Source organism: Nematolebias whitei, chromosome 23 (genome assembly GCF_014905685.2).
Source record: "Nematolebias whitei isolate Nwh7 chromosome 23, NemWhi1, whole genome shotgun sequence".
Classification (NCBI taxonomy): Eukaryota; Metazoa; Chordata; class Actinopteri; order Cyprinodontiformes; family Rivulidae; genus Nematolebias; species Nematolebias whitei.
In genome coordinates, this window is record NC_056520.1 from 10,871,362 (window position 1) to 10,893,313 (window position 21,952).

The 21,952-nt window shown below is 40.5% G+C and overlaps 1 protein-coding gene across 1 annotated transcript in view; it reads left to right on the top strand.

Annotated features, from left to right (window-relative positions):
- LOC119429040 (cilia- and flagella-associated protein 47-like) overlaps window positions 1–21,008 on the top strand; it is a 108,232-nt gene extending 87,224 nt beyond the window's left edge. The window contains 10 exon segments of the mRNA XM_037696757.1: window positions 4,211–4,386; window positions 4,619–4,726; window positions 5,841–5,952; window positions 7,561–7,665; window positions 8,137–8,293; window positions 8,403–8,483; window positions 10,601–10,748; window positions 11,650–11,834; window positions 12,943–13,108; window positions 20,864–21,008. Of these exon segments, the coding sequence (XP_037552685.1) occupies window positions 4,211–4,386; window positions 4,619–4,726; window positions 5,841–5,952; window positions 7,561–7,665; window positions 8,137–8,293; window positions 8,403–8,483; window positions 10,601–10,748; window positions 11,650–11,834; window positions 12,943–13,108; window positions 20,864–21,008 (1,383 nt within the window).
- Window positions 21,009–21,952: the final 944 nt, after the last annotated feature.

Sequence of the window (21,952 nt, forward strand, 5' to 3'; positions counted from 1 at the left end):
TATATATATATGGGGGTGTGTGTGTGTGTGTGTAAAGGCTTTATAAACCCCACAATCTTGCAATGTTCTAAACTCACTTTTAACAACACATGTGCAGTACTGCATATGTAGCTATAAATTTTACTCACCAGCTCAACAGAACAGCAGCGACTCGGTTCTGATCCAACTTGGTTCCATTTCGATGGACCTATCCTGCTGGTTCTGGTCGGCTCTCTGGCTCAGGGTACTGGCGGTGGGCTCCGGATGGAGTGCCGGACCTACAGCAGCATGTCCCCCACCCTGAAGTCCTAATGGGCCAGCTACCAGCTCTCGGGTTCACCAATAGTCTGGGGGTCCAGTTCTGTGCAGCCCTCGAGCACCGAAGCGTATATTGGGGTGGGAGGTGGGACCTTCAGGTGGCCGGTGCGGGACTGGTAATCCAATTGAGTGGTCTGATAGAAGTGAAAAAAGTCCTGGTGGGCTCCAGAGAGGGCGCTGGACCTAAGGCGGCGTGTCCCCCACTTGGAAGTCCTCGTGGGCCGGCTAAAAGCTCTCGGGTTCACCGATGAGTTTTGGGGTCCGGTTCTGCTCCAGTTTCCTGTGGGTTACATGTGACCCTCTGCATCCACTGGACACTGAAGTCACTGTTTGAATAAGGACCAAACTTTTTCAGATCAGATCAAAACTTTCCTTCTACGTATTTCAGCAGAAAACAACGGGGCTTCTGGTTGGGGCACTATTGGCTTCTGGGAAATATAGTCCTTGTGAGTGGCTATACAGTATAGGCTTATTGAGAGAAAACTACAAAATGGCAGCGCCTGTCCAATGTATTTTATTTTTTCTTTAACATTTTACTGTACAGTATCCCATACTGTCCCAATAACGTAAGTAATATTAAAGTTGACAATCATGTGTCCTGTACAATTTTTATTTTCTTCGTGTTCAATCTTACTTTGAAAAACCGCAAAAGAGCGAGTTCACAAAAAAAAAACGAGTCCGCAAAAGAGCGAATCCGCGAAAGTCGATTTGCGAAGTAGCGAGGGACTATTGTACATTTTTAACTCCTAAATGCTCAAAGACAATGTTTGTTTTTGTGCTTATGTGGTTCTACTAATCAAAGCTTGGGACTCAATAAGATAAAACTGTCTCGCCAAGGAAAGAGCTCACCAATTTTTTAAAGTTTGGTCATTGCCCCCCTGGCCCACCCCTTGGTGGCACCCCAGTACACCTAACTTGCTTTTCAGTATGAACACACCCACAAGGTTTTGATCATTCACTCAATACTTGGAGCATACTCCTGGGAAAAAAAAAAAGTTTTGCCAAGCGCTTACATACTAAACGGGTTTGTGCAAAGCCTGAAAGATCAAAATTACATTTAATGTCATGCAACTGCAAGTAAGAACAGAGTTCTCATTATCTTACAAAGTATAAACGTAGCTTCGGCCCTCCCTGACTCAAACTCCTGCCCCTCACATCTTTCTTCTCATTAGCCTCTGTTCTCAGATGTCACATCAGCTCGAGTCGAACCACATATCTTGATGTTTTAGAGCAGCACTTTTTCTGACCTGTGTGGATCTGTAGATATCTTGAAATGCAAGCTTCCTCTGAGGTTTGACTTCATCACCCTCTTCTTTCCTTAGCAGAGAGCTTCCATAATACACATCATGTCTTAATTTTCAAATACAAGCTGTTTTTCATGTAAATAAGAAAGGTCACAGTCACACTCAAATAGCCCATGCTTTGTTTTAAAGGTAATTTGAGGGATGTATTTTCACAAAATTGTTCTCCTTTCAAAAATCTTGTATTGTTTTTTGTTTTTTTTTTGGGGGGGGGGGGGGGGGGCAGTAGGAAGTATTACTGCTAATTTGTGGCAGGAATGAAGGGGGAAAAAAAAATTAAAAGTTTGCGTTGGTTGGAAATCGACAGGCTCCTTGTACCTGGAGAGATTTCTACCACTGAGCACAGTGTTGCCAGATTTTGTGATAGAAACAAGCGACCAGCTCTATGAAAAAAGCCCACCTGGCAACCCACCACAGTGTAAAACAGAGGCCGTTTTAAAACATTTATTATGGCATTCCACATAAACAACAGCAAAATTATGATAAACACTTTGAATAACACACCTTTAAGCTCTGATAAACAAAAATACATTTTACACATGTAATAAATATGTAAATCATATATATTTTTAAACATATTTTTAAAAACAAAACATCCTGACATCTGCGTGTGAGTAGAGCCCCCTAGTGGTCGGTCACAGTATGAGTGTTTGAGTGTGCGTCTGTCGCCTCGCCAACTTGGGTGGGAGCGATAAACAGGAAACGGGGGCATGGAAGGGACAAACTACCTACCACCACTCGTCTTTTGCTTTATTGTGCGGAGCTGGGAGATACTCGACTAGTTTCACTCGGAAAGAAAGTCAAGCCCAAATAAGCAACTTCACGTTCAAAAACAAGCCCCTAAAAACGCGACTCACAAGATTTGCAAGCGACTTTAGAAAAAAACAAGTCCAAAGTCGCTTATAATGAACGGACTTGGCAACTATGTTCACAACGGTTATTTAATCGGCCATAAAACCGCTGTTGAGAAGTAGCTTAATGCAATACTGAGTGATTACAGCAGGTTAACATAACATTCCCAAATAACGTGAAGCGATTTAGGGACTGTCATACCCTAGCAAAAGGCTAACAACTAAGACAAAAACAAACAGGCCTACATTTATGTCCAATTTGTGAAATATTCAGAATAGGAGACAAATCAACACCTCTTCCAGTTGATAACTATTTAACATGGTCCAAGCTACATCACAGGATCATTGCCTTTAATAAATAAAGTAGCCTAATATTACTTTCCCATGTAGTAGTTTAGTTTTAGAAGTATTTCAGTCTTCAGAAGGGTATTCTTTTCTGCTGAAAACCAAAAATGTCGTCCTAAGCAGCTAAACGTAAACAGTTACCATCTAATATTAACAGGCTATAGCCTACATAACATGACACCTTTCATGCTCCAAGAGATGACACAGCTGCGTATCTTTTACCCTTTTCTCATTTCTCCTCTTTTATCTTTTTTCCTAAACCGGGCACCTGATGGAGTTGACTTGTTCTTGTCTGAGTAAGTTATCACCGTTCATCCCTAAACAGGAGTCACAACAGTTTGGTCCTAAACTAGTGCAGATTCATTTTTGGATTATTTTTTTTAATCAATTTCATGCAGATAAGCTGTAAACTCGTGGCTATATTCACAATATTATGAATGAAATGTGCTTTGTTTGTGAGCAATCAATGGTGTGATTTACTTAGCGAATTAATTGTATTAGGTGCGCTATTAGATGCATCCCTGACCCAGCAAGGGAGATGAGAGAATCCCCTTCCCCTCCCCTTCTTTGACAACCTGTGTCTGACCTCAGCAGAAGCAACATGCCCTGCAAGTGGGCCATAGAAAAATCATGTAGATTAAACAGGCTATATGAAATAATGAGTTTTATTTTTTTGAGGGGGCAGGGCTGGGCATCTCGTGTCACCCTTGCCTTGATGCTCCCTGGACAGCTACCTAATAATAATAAAGTGCTATGTGTTGTCATCATTGATTGTTCCCATACAATGGCAAAATTAGTTCTCTGCATTTAACTCATCACATCTGGGATACATCCAAGTGGAGCAGTGGGCAGCTATATAAGCACCCAGGGAGCAATTGGGGATTAGGTTTCTTGCTCAGAGACACCACGGCATGTGGGAATGGCTGAGGATCGAAGCGGAGACTTTCGGGTCCCAGGTTGGCTGCCCTGTCTCTACCCCATCTCGGCCCCACATCGCCCAAATCAGAAATTGCCACTGTGTTACTAAGATACACTCTTCAAACATTTCCCATTCTGGATAATATGAAAGATTGTCATACCCTATTATCGAAATGCTTCCTAAATGCATCCAAAACTTAAATCTTCAATATGTTCATTAATTTAAACTTAACCATAACTACAAAATAATTGATTCACAGTGTCTTTATTCTTTTATTTACCACCCATAAATACATATAGTTAAATAAATTAGCATCAGCTTACAGAGCTATGATCTGTAATTGGTGCTACATTGACAGTTACTGAAAGGTTACACTCAGTTTAAGTTGGTGTTTTTCCCACTGGTGTATGATCCCTGTATGCTTTGATCAAAGAATGTTTATAACATCACAAGAAGAAGAAAGAACAAGTGTCTTCTTTGAAATGTTTGACTCCTAGAGCTCTGTTACCATGGAAATACCTGTCAGTAACCCCGGCGAAGAGCTTCTGATGCTAGATGTGTTCCTGGAAGGAGACGACCTAACGGGGGCTGACTTGGTTTCAGTTCCCCCACGGGGGACTGTCAACTACAATATTACGTTCTCTCCCGTTAGTCTGGGGAAGATCACAGGCAGGTGAGACTCAGCACATTAAACTTGCTATTCCTCTTCAAAGGGTGGTCGTAAAAAATACTTGCCAAAGAGTAAAACTTTGCCATTTTAAGTATGTATGTGACTCGTGGAACTAATTTATCCTGGATTGCTTTGATGCTTTACTATTCATTGAGGAGATGCAGTGTAGGAATATAGTTTACATAATGGTTGTCATCTGCATACAACAATTGTAGTTGGTTTGTTGTTCCTTTAGTGCGGTGTTCCAGTCCCAACAAGTGGGGGAGTTCTGGTATCAACTGGAGCTTTATGCCCTCCCAACTCCGGTCATCAAGTTACCGCAGGCTCGTTGTCAGCTGGGCAAGTAGGTGAAACACTAATACACAGTTATTCATTTGAGGTTATGGGCTTGGAGAAAACATGAGTCCATATAAGATATTCCCACATCCCAGTGAGGTGAATTTGTACAGATAAAAGATGGCTAAAGACAAATTTATTATTTAATTATTGGCATTTAATCACCAACTCTTATTACATTTTAATGTTCCAAATAAATCCCCAAAATAAGTTTTGTTAGCAAAAATTGACAAAATATCCACTTTCTTCACCTATAACAAAATCCAGACTCATTTGTTTGACTAACAAGTTTTCATTCTTAAGTAACTTTTACTACCTACTTCATCAAATTCCATTTAATCCAAGTTTTTTTTAAATCCAACACCAGTTTGCTGCCGATGCTGTACACCAACGTAAACAAATCAAAGTATATATAGTCCAATGCAAGTTATAGAACAATTTCACATTTACTCAAATTCAGTAAATACATTTCAGTTCCTTTCAATGAAATTTGTAACTGAAGCCTAAACTCATCCAATTTATCCATAGCAGACCGTAGACTCTTGGGGACGGACATGGTTTTGTTGAAAAACGTGGACTCGGGGTGTCACTGTTAGAGCTGTGCCATCAGCGTTCCATATGCTCAGGCTCATTACCATGAAGCCAGGAGTAATGTCAGTGGGTGTCTCCACAACGTTGGCAAACTTCTTCCATGACGACCATTTACTTATACAATGGTCGTTCTTAGTAATGTAGAACAAAGATTCATGGCTGAACGTCATATGATCCTTGCTGCCACTTCCTTGCAAACTGAATAATTTACACACCTATCTCTAGTTTTCATGTCTGCCAAATTGGATCCAGATCAGATCATTCCCTCTGGGTCTAACAAGATTAAGTCTTTTGACTTAAAAGAAGTCTTTTGGATAAAAGACGAAACGTTTCAACAAAGAATAATCCATCCAGAGGACCTGACTTAACCTTGTTAGACTCAGAAGATTTATCTACCTGGATTAATGAGCATGTATCAGGACATTCCTTCTGGGTGCTTAACTTTTTTTGGCAATGATTGTAGCGTTAAACGTAATATTTAGATGTTTTTACCGTCTCTTACCGTTCCTTTGCGTCTGTGTGTTTTTCAGATGGATCCAACTAAACATCCCCCTTGTTAATCCCACATCTGAGGTTCTGGAGCTAATCGTAACTAACACAAACCCCCGAAACTACACACTGGAGATGGATTCAGCAGACACTGTTAGTAGTCACACTCACCTATAAGCTTCATTTGAACTTTTGTTATCTTGGTATTTTGTTGCAGTACTTTGTGATACGTACCGTATTTTTCAGCCTATAAGTCGCAGTTTTTTGCATAATTTACACGCCCTGCAACTTATAGGCCGAAGCGACTTATTTATGGATTTTTCCCATATTTATGAACCAATTTTTGGCCGAGATATGACCGTTTTTATTCATTCTGTCTGGAAAAAATTTGAACAGTACCATTTTCAGACACTAGATGGCAGCAGAGTAGTAGTAGCTGTATGGCATGCCGTTGTATCATGTAATAGGTAAAAGGGTTATAATGACAAATTCAAAAAAGTTAAAGACAAACAACTGGACTTTATTTATTATATTTTACTTTATACTTTGTTGTTTTTGTCTTGAACTTTTTTGAATTTGTCATGTCCTAGATGACTGAGAATCTTCACCAGCTATTAATGACACAATCGGCTTGCCAATTTACCCCCGCTTTCGTTCTGCTCGCTGCTTGGAACAAGTCAAACCTGCTGCACCGTCCCGGAGAAATGCAGCTAATTTGACCATTAAAGTGCATTTATTAAGTAAAAGTTCAACTGAGATGCACCTTTGATATAATTTTGAGCAAACAAATAATTGTTTTAGCTGCTTTTCTTGTTAAATTTCCAAGTAACGATAAGTGTTTTTTCTTCCTGATTTCCTCCCTCTGCGCGCTCCTGGAGCACCTCAGCAGCAAAACTATTTTTTGAAATTCAGCTGATCTGACCGTTAAAGTGCGGTTTTTAAGGAATAGTTCAACTGAGACACACCTTTGATATAATATCGAGCAAACAAATAATTGTTTTAGCTGCTTTTCTTGTTAAATTTCGAAGAAATGCGAAGGCTCGTACCTCTGCGCATGCTCGCCACTTCCGCGAATCGGGTTTTGAAAATGCAGCTGATTTGACCGTCAAAGTGCATTTATTAAGCAAACGTTAGACTGAGACACACCTTTGCTATAACGTCAAGCAAACTAATAATTGTTTTTAAGTGTTTATCTTGTTAAATTCTTGTTAAAGTCCTCCCGCGGCCACCATTTGGCAGCCAATTGATTTTTGGCACAAAGTCGGCCCACATTTCCGGGTTGTCAGCGGTGATGCATAATAGATGCGACATATGCGGCGAAGCGACTTATTTATGGATTGTTCCACTTTATTGGACATATTTGGACTGATGCGACGTATAGGGCGGTGCAACGTGTACTGTGGAAAATACGGGACTTTATCATGCATCTGAAGCTATCTTTCTCTAACAGTCAGTGAACAGAAAAGGTCAATGTTTTGATCAAAGCCACCTGTGGCAAAAAAGAAAGACCGACATATAAACCAAAATATTTCTCACATGAACTAGGCCAACAAACATCTGATTTGCGTGTGCAACTGAAAAAGTTGAAGCTGCACAGTTTTCCAAGGCTCCTCAGATGAGAAACAAAACACCTTCACAAAACTAGCAGTAGCCTTCATGAATAAACTTAAATCCACACAGACTGATTGCTAGGGGGAGAACGGTTGACTCGTGTTAATAAACTTTATATCCTGCATGTGTTTGCTTTAATATTTGTCTCAGCTCACGGTGGAGCCACGGTCTTGCACCCACCTCGGTGTTCGCTTCAGTCCTTCTGCTGTTGGACCAGAGAACCACGAGGGAAAGATCACTTTTATCTGCTCTCGGGTGAAGTTACACAAACTGACACTAACATGGAATGGATTTTAAAGATTATAAAGCTTACACACATGCACCCAGTTGAAGTGGTATTCACTCTTTTATTTTATTTTACACTTCTTTAAATAGATGCTCACACTTTCACAACCTGACAACGTCCACTCGTTTCTGTCCCATTACCCAGCAGCCCCTGCAGCTTACTAAAAAGTTAAGCTCAGTCTTTATGCTGCGTTAAAGAAAACGTCGTTTCAGCCATTCAGATTGAAATCTAACAGTAACACACGTAACTTTCTGGATCTGTAAAATTTCAACATGTAATGAAACCAGAGTACAAATGTAATGTTGAGCCATATTTCTACAGCACGCAGGTTTAAAAGTTTAAAAGTGAAATGTAGATTGTAAAAATGTTCATTTTTCTTCTGTTTAGTACTGATTATTTTATTCCGTCAATCTGTATATTAATTTGTCTTTGTTCTGTAGATGCAGGAATGGTGTGTTTTGTTGAGTGGGTGTGGCCTAAAGCCCGTGTTTGAGAAGCCTTTATGTGTGTCCTCTGTAATGGGTTCCAGTTCCACCATTGTTGTTTCATTCACAAACCCCATCAAACTCCCAGCAACACTCACTGTCACCGTAACAGGTCTGAGGTTCTTCCTGTCCTTCTCAAACCGGCACTTTGTGATCCATCTCGCTGCATGCATGAAATACTGATATTCATAAACCTTTCGGGGTATTTCTTTGTGTTTCAGATGAAGACCCTAATAAAATCTCTATCTACCATACGGTCACTGATAGGAAGACCTTCTCTTGCCCTCTGAGCCACGCTGAAGGTTTGTCAACTGATGCAATGATGTGCACCACTGAAACAAAAATACAGCGGGTTGCAGAAGTATTCGTCCCTCTTGATATTCTTTCCATTTTTTCATACAACCTGGAAAACTCAGTTTTCTCTCAGAAATGTCAAAAATGTGTTTTGATCCATCCATCGGTCCTTTAACTCGACCAGTTTCCCAGTCCAGTTCTTGCTGAAGAAAACCATCCCCGCATCTTGATGCCGCCACCACCATGCTTCACTGTAGGGGTGGTGTTCTCAGCGTGATGATTTTCCTCGGACACAGTGTTTCTCTTGATGTTTGGTCTAATCTGACCACAGCACCTTCTTCCACATGTAATAATAAATCCCAAACAGTTGTGTCTTTTTCTTACCACTCTTTTATGAAGCCCAGCTCTGCGCAGCTCCTAGTGGCTCTATGGACAGATCGTCACATCCGGATAGAAGAGCTGCCCTCTCCATCAGGGTTATCCTTGACTTCCTGGATGTTTTTCTGGTTAATGCCCTTCTTACCTAATGAGTTCTGGTGAACAATCATCTCTTGGCAGGGCTCAGTTTGCCATTTCCTAATATTGGATGTAGGATGCACATTATGATATGCTAATTAGTAAAAGTTATTTAACTAAGGAAGCCAGCAGATTTAGTTGAATGTTACTTTGCCACAATCTTCAGTCATGAGAAGCACGAAGTTGACAGTGGAAAGAAACGTCTCTCTTTAAAGAGAAACCTCCACAACTTTGTTTCTGACCTGTGTGGAGAGCGTTGAAGTGTTTTACTAAGTTACTCCTTAAAAGTGTTGCATTCGATTCTGTGGGTCTAAAGAATGATGAGAATCAGCACCTCCGAATCTGAGGCCATGGTTATCAACCGGAAAAGGATGGATTGCTCTCATCGGGTCTAGGGTGAGGTTCTGCTTCAAATGGAGGAGTTAAACTATCTCAGAGCTTTGTTCACGAGTGAGGGAAGAATGTAGCGTGAGATTGATAGATGGATTGGTGCAGCGTCTGCAGTATTAGTCTCTGTGCTTGTCCTCTGTGGTGAAGAGGGAGCTGAGCTGTAAGGCAAAGCTCTCTGTTTACCGGTCAATCAACGTTCCTACCTTCACCTATTGTCATGAACTCTGGGTGGTGACCGAAAGAATGAGATCGCGGATACAGGCGGTTGAAATGAGTTCCCTCCGCAGGGTAGCTGGACTCTCCCTTAGAGATAGGGTGAGAAGTTCAGTGATCCAGGAGAGACTCTGAGTTGAACTGTTGCTCCTCCATCGAGAGGAGCCAGTTGAGGTGGTTCAGGCATCTGATAAGAATGCTTCCTGGTCACTTCCCTAGTGAGGTGCTTCGGGCATGTCCGACTGGGCGGAGACCCGGAGAAGACCTAGGACATGCTGGAGAGACTATGTCTCTCCTGGGAACACCTTGGGGTACTCCCAGAAAAGCTCGAAGTTATGGAAAGAGATGTCTAGGTCTCCCTGCTCAAGCTGCTTCCCCCCGGAATAAGTGGAAGACCATGGATGGATGAATGGATGGATGGATGGCGTTTTGGATGGACGTCAGTGTCTTAGTTATTATGAACAGTTCGAAAATGCCGCTCCACATTTCCCATCTTTAGAATACCAGTGGTAGACTGGCAGATGAGGCAAACACTTCGAATATGACATCATGGAGAAAAAATGTCCTCCTCCCATTTCATATGGAAATGGTAGTTTTTTTTCTTCTTACTTGGTCCAGCTCCCCCACTCATTTTATATCCAATTTTGAGTTCAGAAGAAATAAATTGGTGGCTAACTAGACAACTCGGTAGCTTGCCGGAGTTTTGGCGCTGTTGTTTGTGCATGCGTGGTGACCTCTGTCAGAAAAGGTCAGATGTCAGACAATCAAGTGACAAATTTCAAAGTAAGGATGGATGATAGGCTGATGCCTATATTTTTAATGCCATGCAATCCACCCATACTACCTTTCCGATTGACCGGTCGATCGGCATATTGGACACCCTGCTCTAGAGCGGTACTATATTTTTGAAAGCTTGCACTAGTCATTCTGATTCACTAATTACTGTAACAACTTGTACAAACATGATGTTTTTAACTTAACAAAAGCTTTTCCATCTTGGTTGCAGCAGTACATGTAAGTGAAATGGCCACGGTTGACGTGCCCGTAGTGTTCGCACCAACTTCTGTGGGTTTACAGGAGGTGTGGCTCTACATCACCATGAAACCCATCAGCCCCAAGAGCAACACCAGTAAATCCAGCACAGACCGCACCAGGTAAGTCTGAGCTGCGGTCAGAACGTGACATTATGCCTGGTTTCAGACTAGCTCTGAGACATTTAGCAAAACTCGTTAGCCTCTGTCACTCCCTTATCTTTTCGGCCTTTTTTGTTTCTCTTCGAGCTGAAAAAATAAAAAAAATAACATAAAGATTTAACGGTGTCCAGGTTGAGCTTCTTGGTCATGTTCCGATGTTTACACTCCATTTGCTTATGGCATCACCCTGTATTGCTGTACAGTTGTAACATTAATCTGTTATCACTGACTGCTTGCTATGGTTCCAGGTAGCATGTAGACATTTCTCACACACTGAGACTGACAGTAATGTTAACACTGGACATTGTCTGCTCATGTCTGGACATGTCCTATGCTGGACCGATTTAGATTTGTTCTGGTTTGAAAAATAAACCAAACTTAAATAAAAAATAAAAAAAATCTTTCAAATTGATAACCTAACGTACTACTACTTAATGTATGCAACTGTTTATACGCAGTGTTTTAGAGCATTATTTTATATACGCCCATTGAAAAGCTGATGTATTGTGGTATTGTCTCCGTACGTCTGTAAACTTTCTCTTGTCCGGCTCATAACTTCTGATCCGCTCAACATAATTTAACGTAACATTTACATATATGCATTATCACTAGGCGGAGTGTTGGGTACACTTCATTACCTCAGCTCTAAGGTCACAAATCAAGATCAAAGTTAAAACAGGGTTGCTTGTCTGGCCCTTTGGTAAATATAGCTGTATTTCTGTATAAACGTTTCTCCACAGGTGTGTAAAGTGCTGTATGCAGTACTATTAATTTGCAGTAGTATGCAAATTTGCGTCGGTTATAAACAAGTTTTTCCACCACTGTGGATCTTTTTGCTTCCCGTATGTTGGTAACATTTTAGATCAGAGGAAGAGTGTTGGAGCAGCTGTTGGATTTATCCCCTTTATGCGATTTCCACGGAGGTTCCTGCTGAGAACTGTCCGCTCGGCGTGGTTCAGTGTGAAGTGGGTCGCCAGCTGGTGAAGACAGTGGAAGTCCAGCTCAGCGGTTACGTTCCCCAGAGCCAAGACCAGAAAGGCCACAAGGGTGAGACTGTTTAAATGGGATTTAGTGACGTCTTTATTTCATTGTCAAATCCAGAGAGCCTTACAACTCTAAAGCAGTGGTGTCCAAACCTTTCGACATTCTCTCAGGCCATAGTTTTATTAGTCTTGGATTTCAAAACATATAAATAATTCTTTGGGATTTATTTATTTATTTTACAGAATGGACAAAAGTACACTAAATGCGGGGCTCTAAAAGCCTCGCTAACAATTATTTCCCTTTTTGTAAAAGAAAAGCATTCGGTTCTTTTGACTTGTTGGGTTGATCGTTTTTAGTTTTGTTGTTTGAAAAGTACATTTTAGTGTATTTTCAGGAACAACGGTGTGATTTGAGTTACTTGTTTAAGAACAATTACTAAGTTCTAGATTCTTGGACCTAATGTTTTTTGGCTACTAGTTCATTTTTTCTTTTACCTAATATTTATTTTTTTAAATTGTCACCTACAGAATTGATTAAAAGACACCCGCTTCAAACGTTATCAGCCATTAAATGGCCGTTATCAGTTGTTATCATCCCCATAGGTTGCTTTCAGATTGTCCCTCCTGTACCTCCTAGTGGGTTTAAATATACGTTCTTATCACTGATAATATGTCAAGGGTCAGGGGGTTAAGTTTAGGGTCAGTGCTGTGGGTCAGGTGTAAGGTTAGGTTTAGGAAAAGGGTTAAATCAAGCTAACAAAAAAAGCTTCTGGTTTTACACGTGTGCTAAAGCTGCATATAATCAGCGATAAGAACGTACCTTTAAACCTACTAGGAGGTACAAGACGGACAGTATGACCGCAACCTATGGGGATAATAACTAATAACGTCCATTTAATGGACTGATAACATTCAAAGCCGCTGTTAAAAGATTCAGCTACATCAACTTGTCAAACCCATGGGCCAAATTATACCAGTTTTAAACTCCAGTCACGGGCCACACAAAATCCCTCAAAGGGCCACAAATGGCCCATGGGCCTCACTTTGGACACCCCTGCTTTAAGGGTTTACGGTTGAGAACCACGAGGACTTGTGTCTTCTTTTACACCTAATATAGATGAAACATAGAAAAAGATGTGCTGAAGTTTTTGTCTTTGTTTCTGTCCGGTCAGTTTCGATAGAAGACTTTTGGTGCCAGACGCGTTCAGACAGCGAAGCAGAGCTCTCTGAGCTGAGACGCTGTCTGTCCATAACTACTGAAGCGGTGAAGAGAAACCCTAAGAATGGCGTCATTATCCTCACCCTTCGTCTGGTCTACACGCCCCTCAGGACCTGCAGGTTACTGCGCTACATCCAAAAATTATAATCAAATGTATCCATGTGTTACATCTATACATACTTTATACATTTTAGGATCAAAAGTGTATGCAAAAGTATTTGTTTTAAAAAAAAGTTCTATAGAGGTGCAAACAAGCTCATTATAAGTCAGAAACTAAACTTCAATCATTCTCTTCTAGAGAAGCACACCGTCATACAAAATCCAAAAATCTTGCAGACGTAAACCAAATTGCACTCTCGGAAACAAATGCACTCTTATTCTGTTAGGGGAAAAAATGATAGGATGCTAATGAGAAGTCAGAAATACAAATTACCATGCATAAGACCAGAAGACGCAAACAAACTCACAGGAACGAAAGAACAACAACAACAAGGAAGAGATCCCAACACTTTCCGTTTGCTGCTTTTCCTTCTCGTATCATACATAAAACGTTTCCTTGAAGTTTCTGTATTCATTTATCTTTTTTTCCAGCAGCAGTCTTCCTCTGGTCCTGGGTGTGAGGATTAATGTATCACTGCCTGAATCTTAATGTTTGTTCCTGTAAAGGTTGCTTTAAATGTAAAGGGTAAGGCTCATTACTGCAGCCGCCTGTAGTTTAACCATGCCTGTCCTGTTGGGTCACATCCCCACAGTAAAATACGTTAAAGAAGCAACAGGCACATTTAAAGACGTTTACAATCAAGTCACAGATCACTCTAAACCAGGGGTTCTCAAACGTTTGGCTTCAGGGACCTCTTACAAGGTAGAACACGTTTCAGGGACCCCCTCATAACCCTCATGTTTATTAAATCATTTTCTTCCATTTGTCTCTTTAATGCAATGGAAATATTTGTGTAACATAAATACTTGAGATCTATTCTTTAATAGTGTTAATACAATTTTTATACTTTTAAACGTGGGGTGTTTTTCATTCAAGATGCACTTAATTAACAACATTTTTAATTTCAACTTCCAAAAATTAGTTCTGATAAAATTAACAATATCAAAAACCACTTTTAAACTTTACCTATTCAATTCAGTTTATTTATATAGTGCCAAGTCACAAAATGAACATAAATGTACAGTAGTCCCTCGTTTATCGTGGGGGATCCGCACACTGAAGCCCAGCGATAAGTGAAAAACCGCGAAATAGGAATAGTACTACAAGAAGTAAGTGTAAGTTATTTTAGTGTGTGTGTATATATATACACACACACTATAGAGTGTGATCTTGACATCAAGTGCAATTTACAGTTTCCCATATATATATATATATATATATAGGTGTTTTAAACCCTTACCACACTCTTGCTATATTCTAAACAATGTTTCTAAACGTACTTAAAGAGCACAGAATTTCATGATTTCAGCTCTCTGCCCCACTTCTCTGCTGTGCACAGAGATCAGCTGATCAGCTGCAGGAGGAAGCTTATTCTGCAGTGTGGGATGCACAAAAGTGCAGAATGTGCTAAATAATTTAAAATACTTTATTTAAAATAAAAATTTCATGCCGATCCTGCGGCTCTTCCATCGATCAGCCAGTTGTGTCATGTCCAATATTATTTTTGAAAAACCGCAATAGCAAGACTGCGATAAACGAACCACAAAGTAGCGAGGGACTACTGTATTTTTGCAGGTTGGTTGTTAGACATATATGTGCTTATTAAAAAAAATTATATATTTTTTTTTACCTCCAAGCACTGGCTCGCGTACCCTCGAGGACCACTGCCCTAACCCAAAAGAGCATTTATTCAATAATGTGACCAGCATTTGAATTATTTATTATGCTAAATCTATTAAAATATGTTTTTACTTTGACGTCCTTGTAATTTGAGTGATTTAGGAAAACAATGTCCCTTTCTCTTAAAATCAGGATTAAAACATAATCTTAGGATCCCACCTTTATCCCTAAAGTGTCTTCAAATTAATCTCATTTCACCCCTTGCCCCTGTATCACTTTCTTTTATTTTGAACCAACGTTTATGGGGATTCTGTTCGAGTGTTGGAGGAGAGCAAAGTAGACGATTTCTCAAGTCCACTTTTTAACTAAGGTGTTAAATCTAAAATCTTTGTAACCAAACCCTATCCTTCAGTCACGCCCTGTCATGTTCCACACCGCTGTCATCAGCGCCTTGTCATATTCCTTGTTTGACCCAATCGAACACGATCTAGTCCTTGAGCGCTTCCAGTCAGATGTTTCCACACTTGATCCCACTTCAGCCTTTAAGGGGACATCTCTCTGACTGTTCCAGCTCCATTCCTCGAGGGGTTGTTGCTGAATACCAATTCACCCTCATCTACCCAGGAGGTTTTTCTCTGCTGGCATCCACTCCAGTGTCAGCTCCACTGTGTCATATCTGTCCTTCTGAGCATCTCTTGCCTCAAGGTTTCTGCATTCATCTCATGTCCTTGTCAATATTTGAAGGACTCTGCTCTGGATCCCATACCTCTTGTGCTACTCCTGTTGGGTTTTAGTTTCCCAGCCTTCCTCCTGAACTGTCTCACCTGCCTGAATGGTCCTCCTTTACTTCACCTGCCAGTGGTCATTATGGTATTGCTGATCAGTGTATGTTGTAATAGCTAAAAAGTTTACAGTTTCTGCAGTGTGATCTTGACATCAAGTGCAATTTACAGTTCCCCATTTTATCTGTGCTCTACATGTGAGATCCCGCTGAGCGAAGAAAGCATTCATTTATCAGCTCCAGTCTTCTGTGGAAGATCTGTAGAGTCCATTAATGAGGCGTGCACCGGTAGAATCAATACCTCCGAGAGCTAATGACATCGCCATCAGGAAATGATGGTGGGGTGTGGTGCCGCTAATAGGCTCTTCCATTATCTACATGTTAAATCTCCGCCGTAAGTGGAAACGAGACGATGGAGAATCATAAGCTCAAAGCCAGAATATTAAAGGCCAGTTTGATGCGATAAATAAAACTACTCAAATGGTACTTTACAAGAAAAATGAGAAAGAAAAAGGAAAGTTTTTGGAAAACAAATGACCCAAACTCCAAACGAAAGATATTCAAATCTGTAACAAGGAGAACCAATGGCTTCCAGGATTTTTACTACCGTTAAAGCCCTTTGCAGATAACTAATGTGATCCTTATCACAAACTTGATTAGAAAATCAGATGATCTACCCACAGCACGAAATACAAACCTCCATGTTCTGTATTTCATCCTGTTACGGTTTTATACAACCCCTAACATTTGGAATCCTAACTTTTAAAAGAAGCTCATGTACCTGTTTTTATTTGGTAAAGAAAATAAATTGAAACAAATCTAAATAAAATAAAACTGATACAACCTCCCAACCTGGGAATTATTTTAATTAATTTGGAGTTTTCTATGGTCGATTTAAACCTATTTTCCAGGGTGGAAGGGTTATACAACATACACATCAATGATCTTTAAAACCAAGCACAGCTTTGAATTTATTGTGTTTTTTTACTTAAGCACAGGGCCACAAAATATACATACAAGCTTAAATATGTTCATTCACAACATAATATTTGGTTAAATGGTAAATGAACTACTTATATAGTGCCTTTTTAAATTAACAAGATACTCAGTGCTTTACAGTACAATCTGTGTCCTCGTTTACCCATTCATACAGTACTCTCCTATAGCTATACAAAGACTAATCAGTGCTTTAGTGTTACTATTACTATAGTTTATACTGTTCATACACTGATGGGACACACATCAGAGGCAATGAGGGGTTCGGTGTCTTGCCCAGGGACACGTCAGCATGTGACCGCTGGTGGAATTAAACCCCCAACACTCCCATTGGAGGACAACTGCTCTAACCACTTAGCCACAGCTTCCCCCAAGAAACAGTTTTATTTTTGAGAATTTTAGTTTGAATTATTGAAATTACATCTTGTACTTGAATGCAAGAAATGGAGTGAGTCACATTGCCTTCTGGGTAATCTTGGAGGGACTGCTCTAACCACCCCCAATGTCTCTTTGTGAGTTCTATCAAGATAACACGTTTTGAATCCCTTAAAAAACTTTGGGGCACATTCTGTTTAAATTTGTTTTATTAGCCCCTCATTTTGGCAGAATTGGTGGAGTTCATTTAAACTTGTTGGTTTCCTGGCATAGATCAGGCTTTTAAGCGTAATATCCCTTTAAAAAATACTTTCAACCCACGATCTGCATGTGTTTTCCACACCTCGACTCTCATCTGGGTTGAAGTTGCCCTACCTTTAAATCCGCCAGTGAGAAAGCTGAAATGTTCATGATAGGAAATGGAAAAGTGCAAGAAAAACGTGATGTAGTGAAGACATGAAGTCTGTGCAACCAGACGGCCGCAGGATTTAAAAGCTACTGGGACGAAGATCATTCCTGTGAAAAAACTAGGAGAGATAAAGACTAACTGGAGTGATAGCAAGAGTCACATTGAACGTATTTGGAAAGCCATCAAAAGAAACATGACACAGAGGTCGTCCACCATTATTGTTTTGAATAGTACTGGGGAAATGCTGACACACAGTGACGTAGTCTACGTGATACTTGGGTAAATGGAGTATACCCACTAGAATAGCTTAAGAATTTCAGTATATTCACTGAAAAGTGCCCAACGACACATGACATATCATTAGACACGTGTCATTGATATGTTAAACAGAAGTTAAACTCTTCCGTAACAATCAGTATACAGAGCTTGTTCATTATATTCGCTTATCCAGTGAATTATTTTGTATAATTAATACTTCTGTACTTAATACTTGAACATGTTTTGCTTTGATACTGTTTTATAAATCCTATAACATGTTTTAATACAAAGCCAACTGCTGTACAAAGTCTGTCATACATTTATTCAAATATTAGCATCAGAGAAATTTGAAAATGTTCAATATGCTTAAAAATCCAAATAAATGGACAATTACTTGTACTAACCAGTGTACCTTGGTTTCTAAGCACAGTATACGGACCGACCGCGGTAAAGTTAGTTTTACCTCGGACATTTGCACTCTGTGGCTTCAACTGTGTCCAATGTAAAACTAACTTTACGGCAACAAAGTCCATTCTCAATAATCCTATAATATCTTTACCGCAGTATACCCACTACAGAAATGTAGACTACACCACTGCTGACACATGTTTTATGTGCACTGAGTTCACCTCAGTTGAGTTCTACGCCACGCTTCTTTGGCCCTGTGATCCCGGCTGCAATGTTATGGTAGTAGACACAGGCCAAGATCTCACCAGATCAGGGGTGTCGAACTCCAGGCCTCGACGGACGAAGTCCTGCAACTTTTAGACGTGTCTCTGATGCCGCACAGCTGAATCAAATAAGGAGGTCATTAGCAGGACTTTGGAGAAAGTGACTGCACTGAGAAGCTAATTCAGTCATATGATTCAGGTGTTTTGCACCAGTGGAACATCTAAAAGTTGCAGGACACCGACTCTCGAGGGCTGGAGTTTGACACCCCTGCACCATATCACCTTGTGTGAGGTGAATGTGTCACGGTGTGAGGTTTCCCTGGTGAATTTTTCACTTGTTGGCTTTCTGGTTCTTCAGTTCATCCTTCCTGTCTGTTGTTCTCCTCTGTGTAGTTTCCTTCACCTGTGTTTGGCTCACTCTTCCCAGGTGTTCCCTGTTCCCCTGATTAGTTTTCTGTATATATTCGTGTTTTGTCCTTCACTCCTGGTCCGTGCATTGTTTGTGACGTGTCGCCCTTGTGGGGTTCTTCTGTCTCCTTCGTGTTCACCATTCCTTGAGTAATTTTCCAGGCAAGAAGGAAGTCGTGAAGAGTTATGATTCAATACATTTTTCTTACCTCGCCATCTGGAGCTGAATCTACACTTGAGTCACCTCCCAAGCCTGAACCTTACAGAATGAGTCATGAAACGGAGCTCGTGTTTGCATGTTTGTTGTGAAACTATGATCCGAAAAGGGCTATAATCCACAGATTTTCATCAAGGTTAAGACTTTTTTTTTTCATGCTAGCCGGATTTATCCAGTCAGTAACCAGTTCTGATGTCGCCCGATTGGAGCACACAACTCTGTCCAACGTTCAACCATTGATTTAAGGTTAAATTTAATGGTTTGAAGGTAGTTGAAAACAACTAAGTCCATGCTCAATAATCCAGGTATACAATCCAGCATTTTTCAGTCAGGTCATCTGGACAGTTTCTTTTTTTTGTGCTGAAACGTTTCGCCTTAGGTCCGGAAGGCTTCATCAGTCATGGGAACACAAAACAAAACTGATTCTTCCCCCAATAGCTTACTCCAAAGTGGAACAAACCAGTTCTGCTTGTGATAAGATGGTCTCTTTGGTAGGCCCCCTCCTCCATTGCCGGCACTCTTCCTTGTTGACAGTCATGTCAAACTGGTTGAAAACAGTAAAGTCCATGCTCAATAATCCAGGTATACAATCCAACATTTTTCACTCAGGTCATCTGGACAGTTTCTTCTTTTTTTTTTTTTTTTTTTTGTGCTGAAACGTTTCGCCTTTGGTCTGGAAGGCTTCATCAGTCAAGGAAACACACAACAAATACCTGGATTGTATACCTGGATTATTGAGCATGGACTTTGTTGTTTTCAACCAGTTTGACAAGACTGTCAACAAGGAAGAGGGCCGGCAATGGAGGAGGGGGTGTACCAAAGACACCATCTTATCACAAGCAGAACTGGTTTGTTCCACTTTGGAGTAAGCTGTTGGGGGAAGAATCAGTTTTATTGTGTTTCCTTGACTGATGAAGCCTTCCGAACTGAAGGCGAAACGTTTCAGCACAAAAAAAAAGAAACTGTCCAGATGACCTGACTGAAAAATGTTGGTTTGAAGGTAGTGTTCTTTCATTATTTCATCCACGTTGTGCACCATTAACACAGCATGATGCTAACACCACCATGCTTAACAGTTAATGCAATGGTTTTCATTCTCAATAATCCAGGTATAAAATCCAACAATGTTAAGTCAGGTCATTTGGACGGTTTCTTTTTTTGCTGAGGCGTTTCGTCCTTCATCTAAAGGACCTCCTCAATCCGAGAAACCAATAAACAAAACTGATTCCCACAAAACGGCACACTCCAGTGTTTTTTGTTGTTGTTGTTTTTTAGGTTTGAAAACCTTATTTTCATTGTGGCTCAGCCTTTGTTTCGTCTGACCAGAAAACTTATGTTTTTTTCCTTTTAGCTTTTAACTTATCCATATGCCGCTGCTTCTTTCAGTCAAACTCGATGGCGCAATTTTAAAGCAGGAACTGTATGCAAAACTGGTTTCACTGTAGACATGGACGTGTGGTGTTCCAACTGTTTTCTATTCAAGGCAGGCGAAACAATTTCTACATTAAATTTAAACTTGTGCACCCAATTCTTGGTTTTCACAATCGTTGAAGTTGCGTTGCATTCCACCCTTGAAAATGAACGGTTCAAATCAATCAATAAAGGCCTGACGTGAATATTTAAACTTCTTACTGTAAGTGTAAATTGTATTTATTACCAGTAGCTTTTCCAAACAGTGAAGCAGATAAAAACAATTAAGAAATCTTGTAAGTTAGGCGTTAAAGACGAACACATGCATAGACCATGAAGAACAATTTGCTGTCTCATCAGCAGGAAACCTGAACCCAACAAGAGAGCTGTGCGCAGAAACAATTAAAAAGATTTTTAAACTCTTTTAGGAAGACTGTTTAATTTGGAGTTTGTTGTTCCCACCTGCTGGTTCTAACGTTTAGAGTGAGTACAAACAATTTGTTTAGTTAATACACTAATGTAATTCAGCCTGTAATGTGTTCATTTGTGATTCTTATGTCTCTCTGAAGGTGCTTGAGTGTCCTTGGGGTTCAGTCAGTATCTGGCAGGAAATGGGAGTTTCCCATCATTCTCATGGCAACAAAGCGTCAGGTCTATGAGGAATCGGCTGTGGGTGTTCATCCGACCAGCACCGCCAGGTGGGTTTATGTGTGAGAGATTGTAATGTAGTTATGCTTTGTTTTGTTTGCTATTTGCAGCCATCAAAAGTAACTTGATATGTCTTAAAGATCTATTTTTGATTTAAACCTCAGCTAAAAAGCAAGGAATTAAAAGCAACAACAACAACAACAAAAAATGAATAAATAGAAATACAGTTGTCAAAATGAGCTTGATGGTTAGTTTTGTTACATTTCTTATGTTTAGAACCCATTTTACAGGCAGAACTTGGAGAACATGGGAATTAGAGTTGAATAAATCAGTTTCCCCTACCATTATACAAGTGGGGCGCCCCGCCCCTTCAACAGAACCGAGAACCCCGTCTACCGAACCGTGCATACCCCCCCCCCACCCCACACACACACACACCTGTCGGCACTGACATAATGCTTAGCTAGCGGCTCGTAATACAGGTGCAATAGCTGAGGGTGCAGTCACACCAGCCCTGTTTAGTCCGTTTGCCTAAAAAGTCAGGTACGTTTGGGGAGGTGTGAATGCGCAATTGAACTCTGATACAGACCCAAAAAGCGAACTCTGTTCCACCTAAATACCTTGGTCTCGGTTCGGTTGACGTGAACTCAAATTTGGTTCAAATGCAAGCGGATCGGAGACCGCTCCAAAAGCAGGAAGTGGACTACATCGAAGGACGTTCTGTGTAAATACAACCAAAACATATGTGCATTTCTCATACCTCATACGGAGCCGTCTCAGCCGCCTTGTGTGAAAAACAACACTCTCCGTGGTCTTCTGCCTCATCTTCCGCTCAGGCTGAGTCCATTGTTGAAAAACGTTTGGTACATGTGCCACAAACAAAACAGAAATCGCAAAATTTGACGCCACTCCATTGTTTTATTTTATTTCCAGAAGTAAGTTGCACTCGGTGTCTTCTTCAGAGGTTTTCGTGTCGTTTACTTCAGTAGATCTTGGTGCAGCGCCACCAC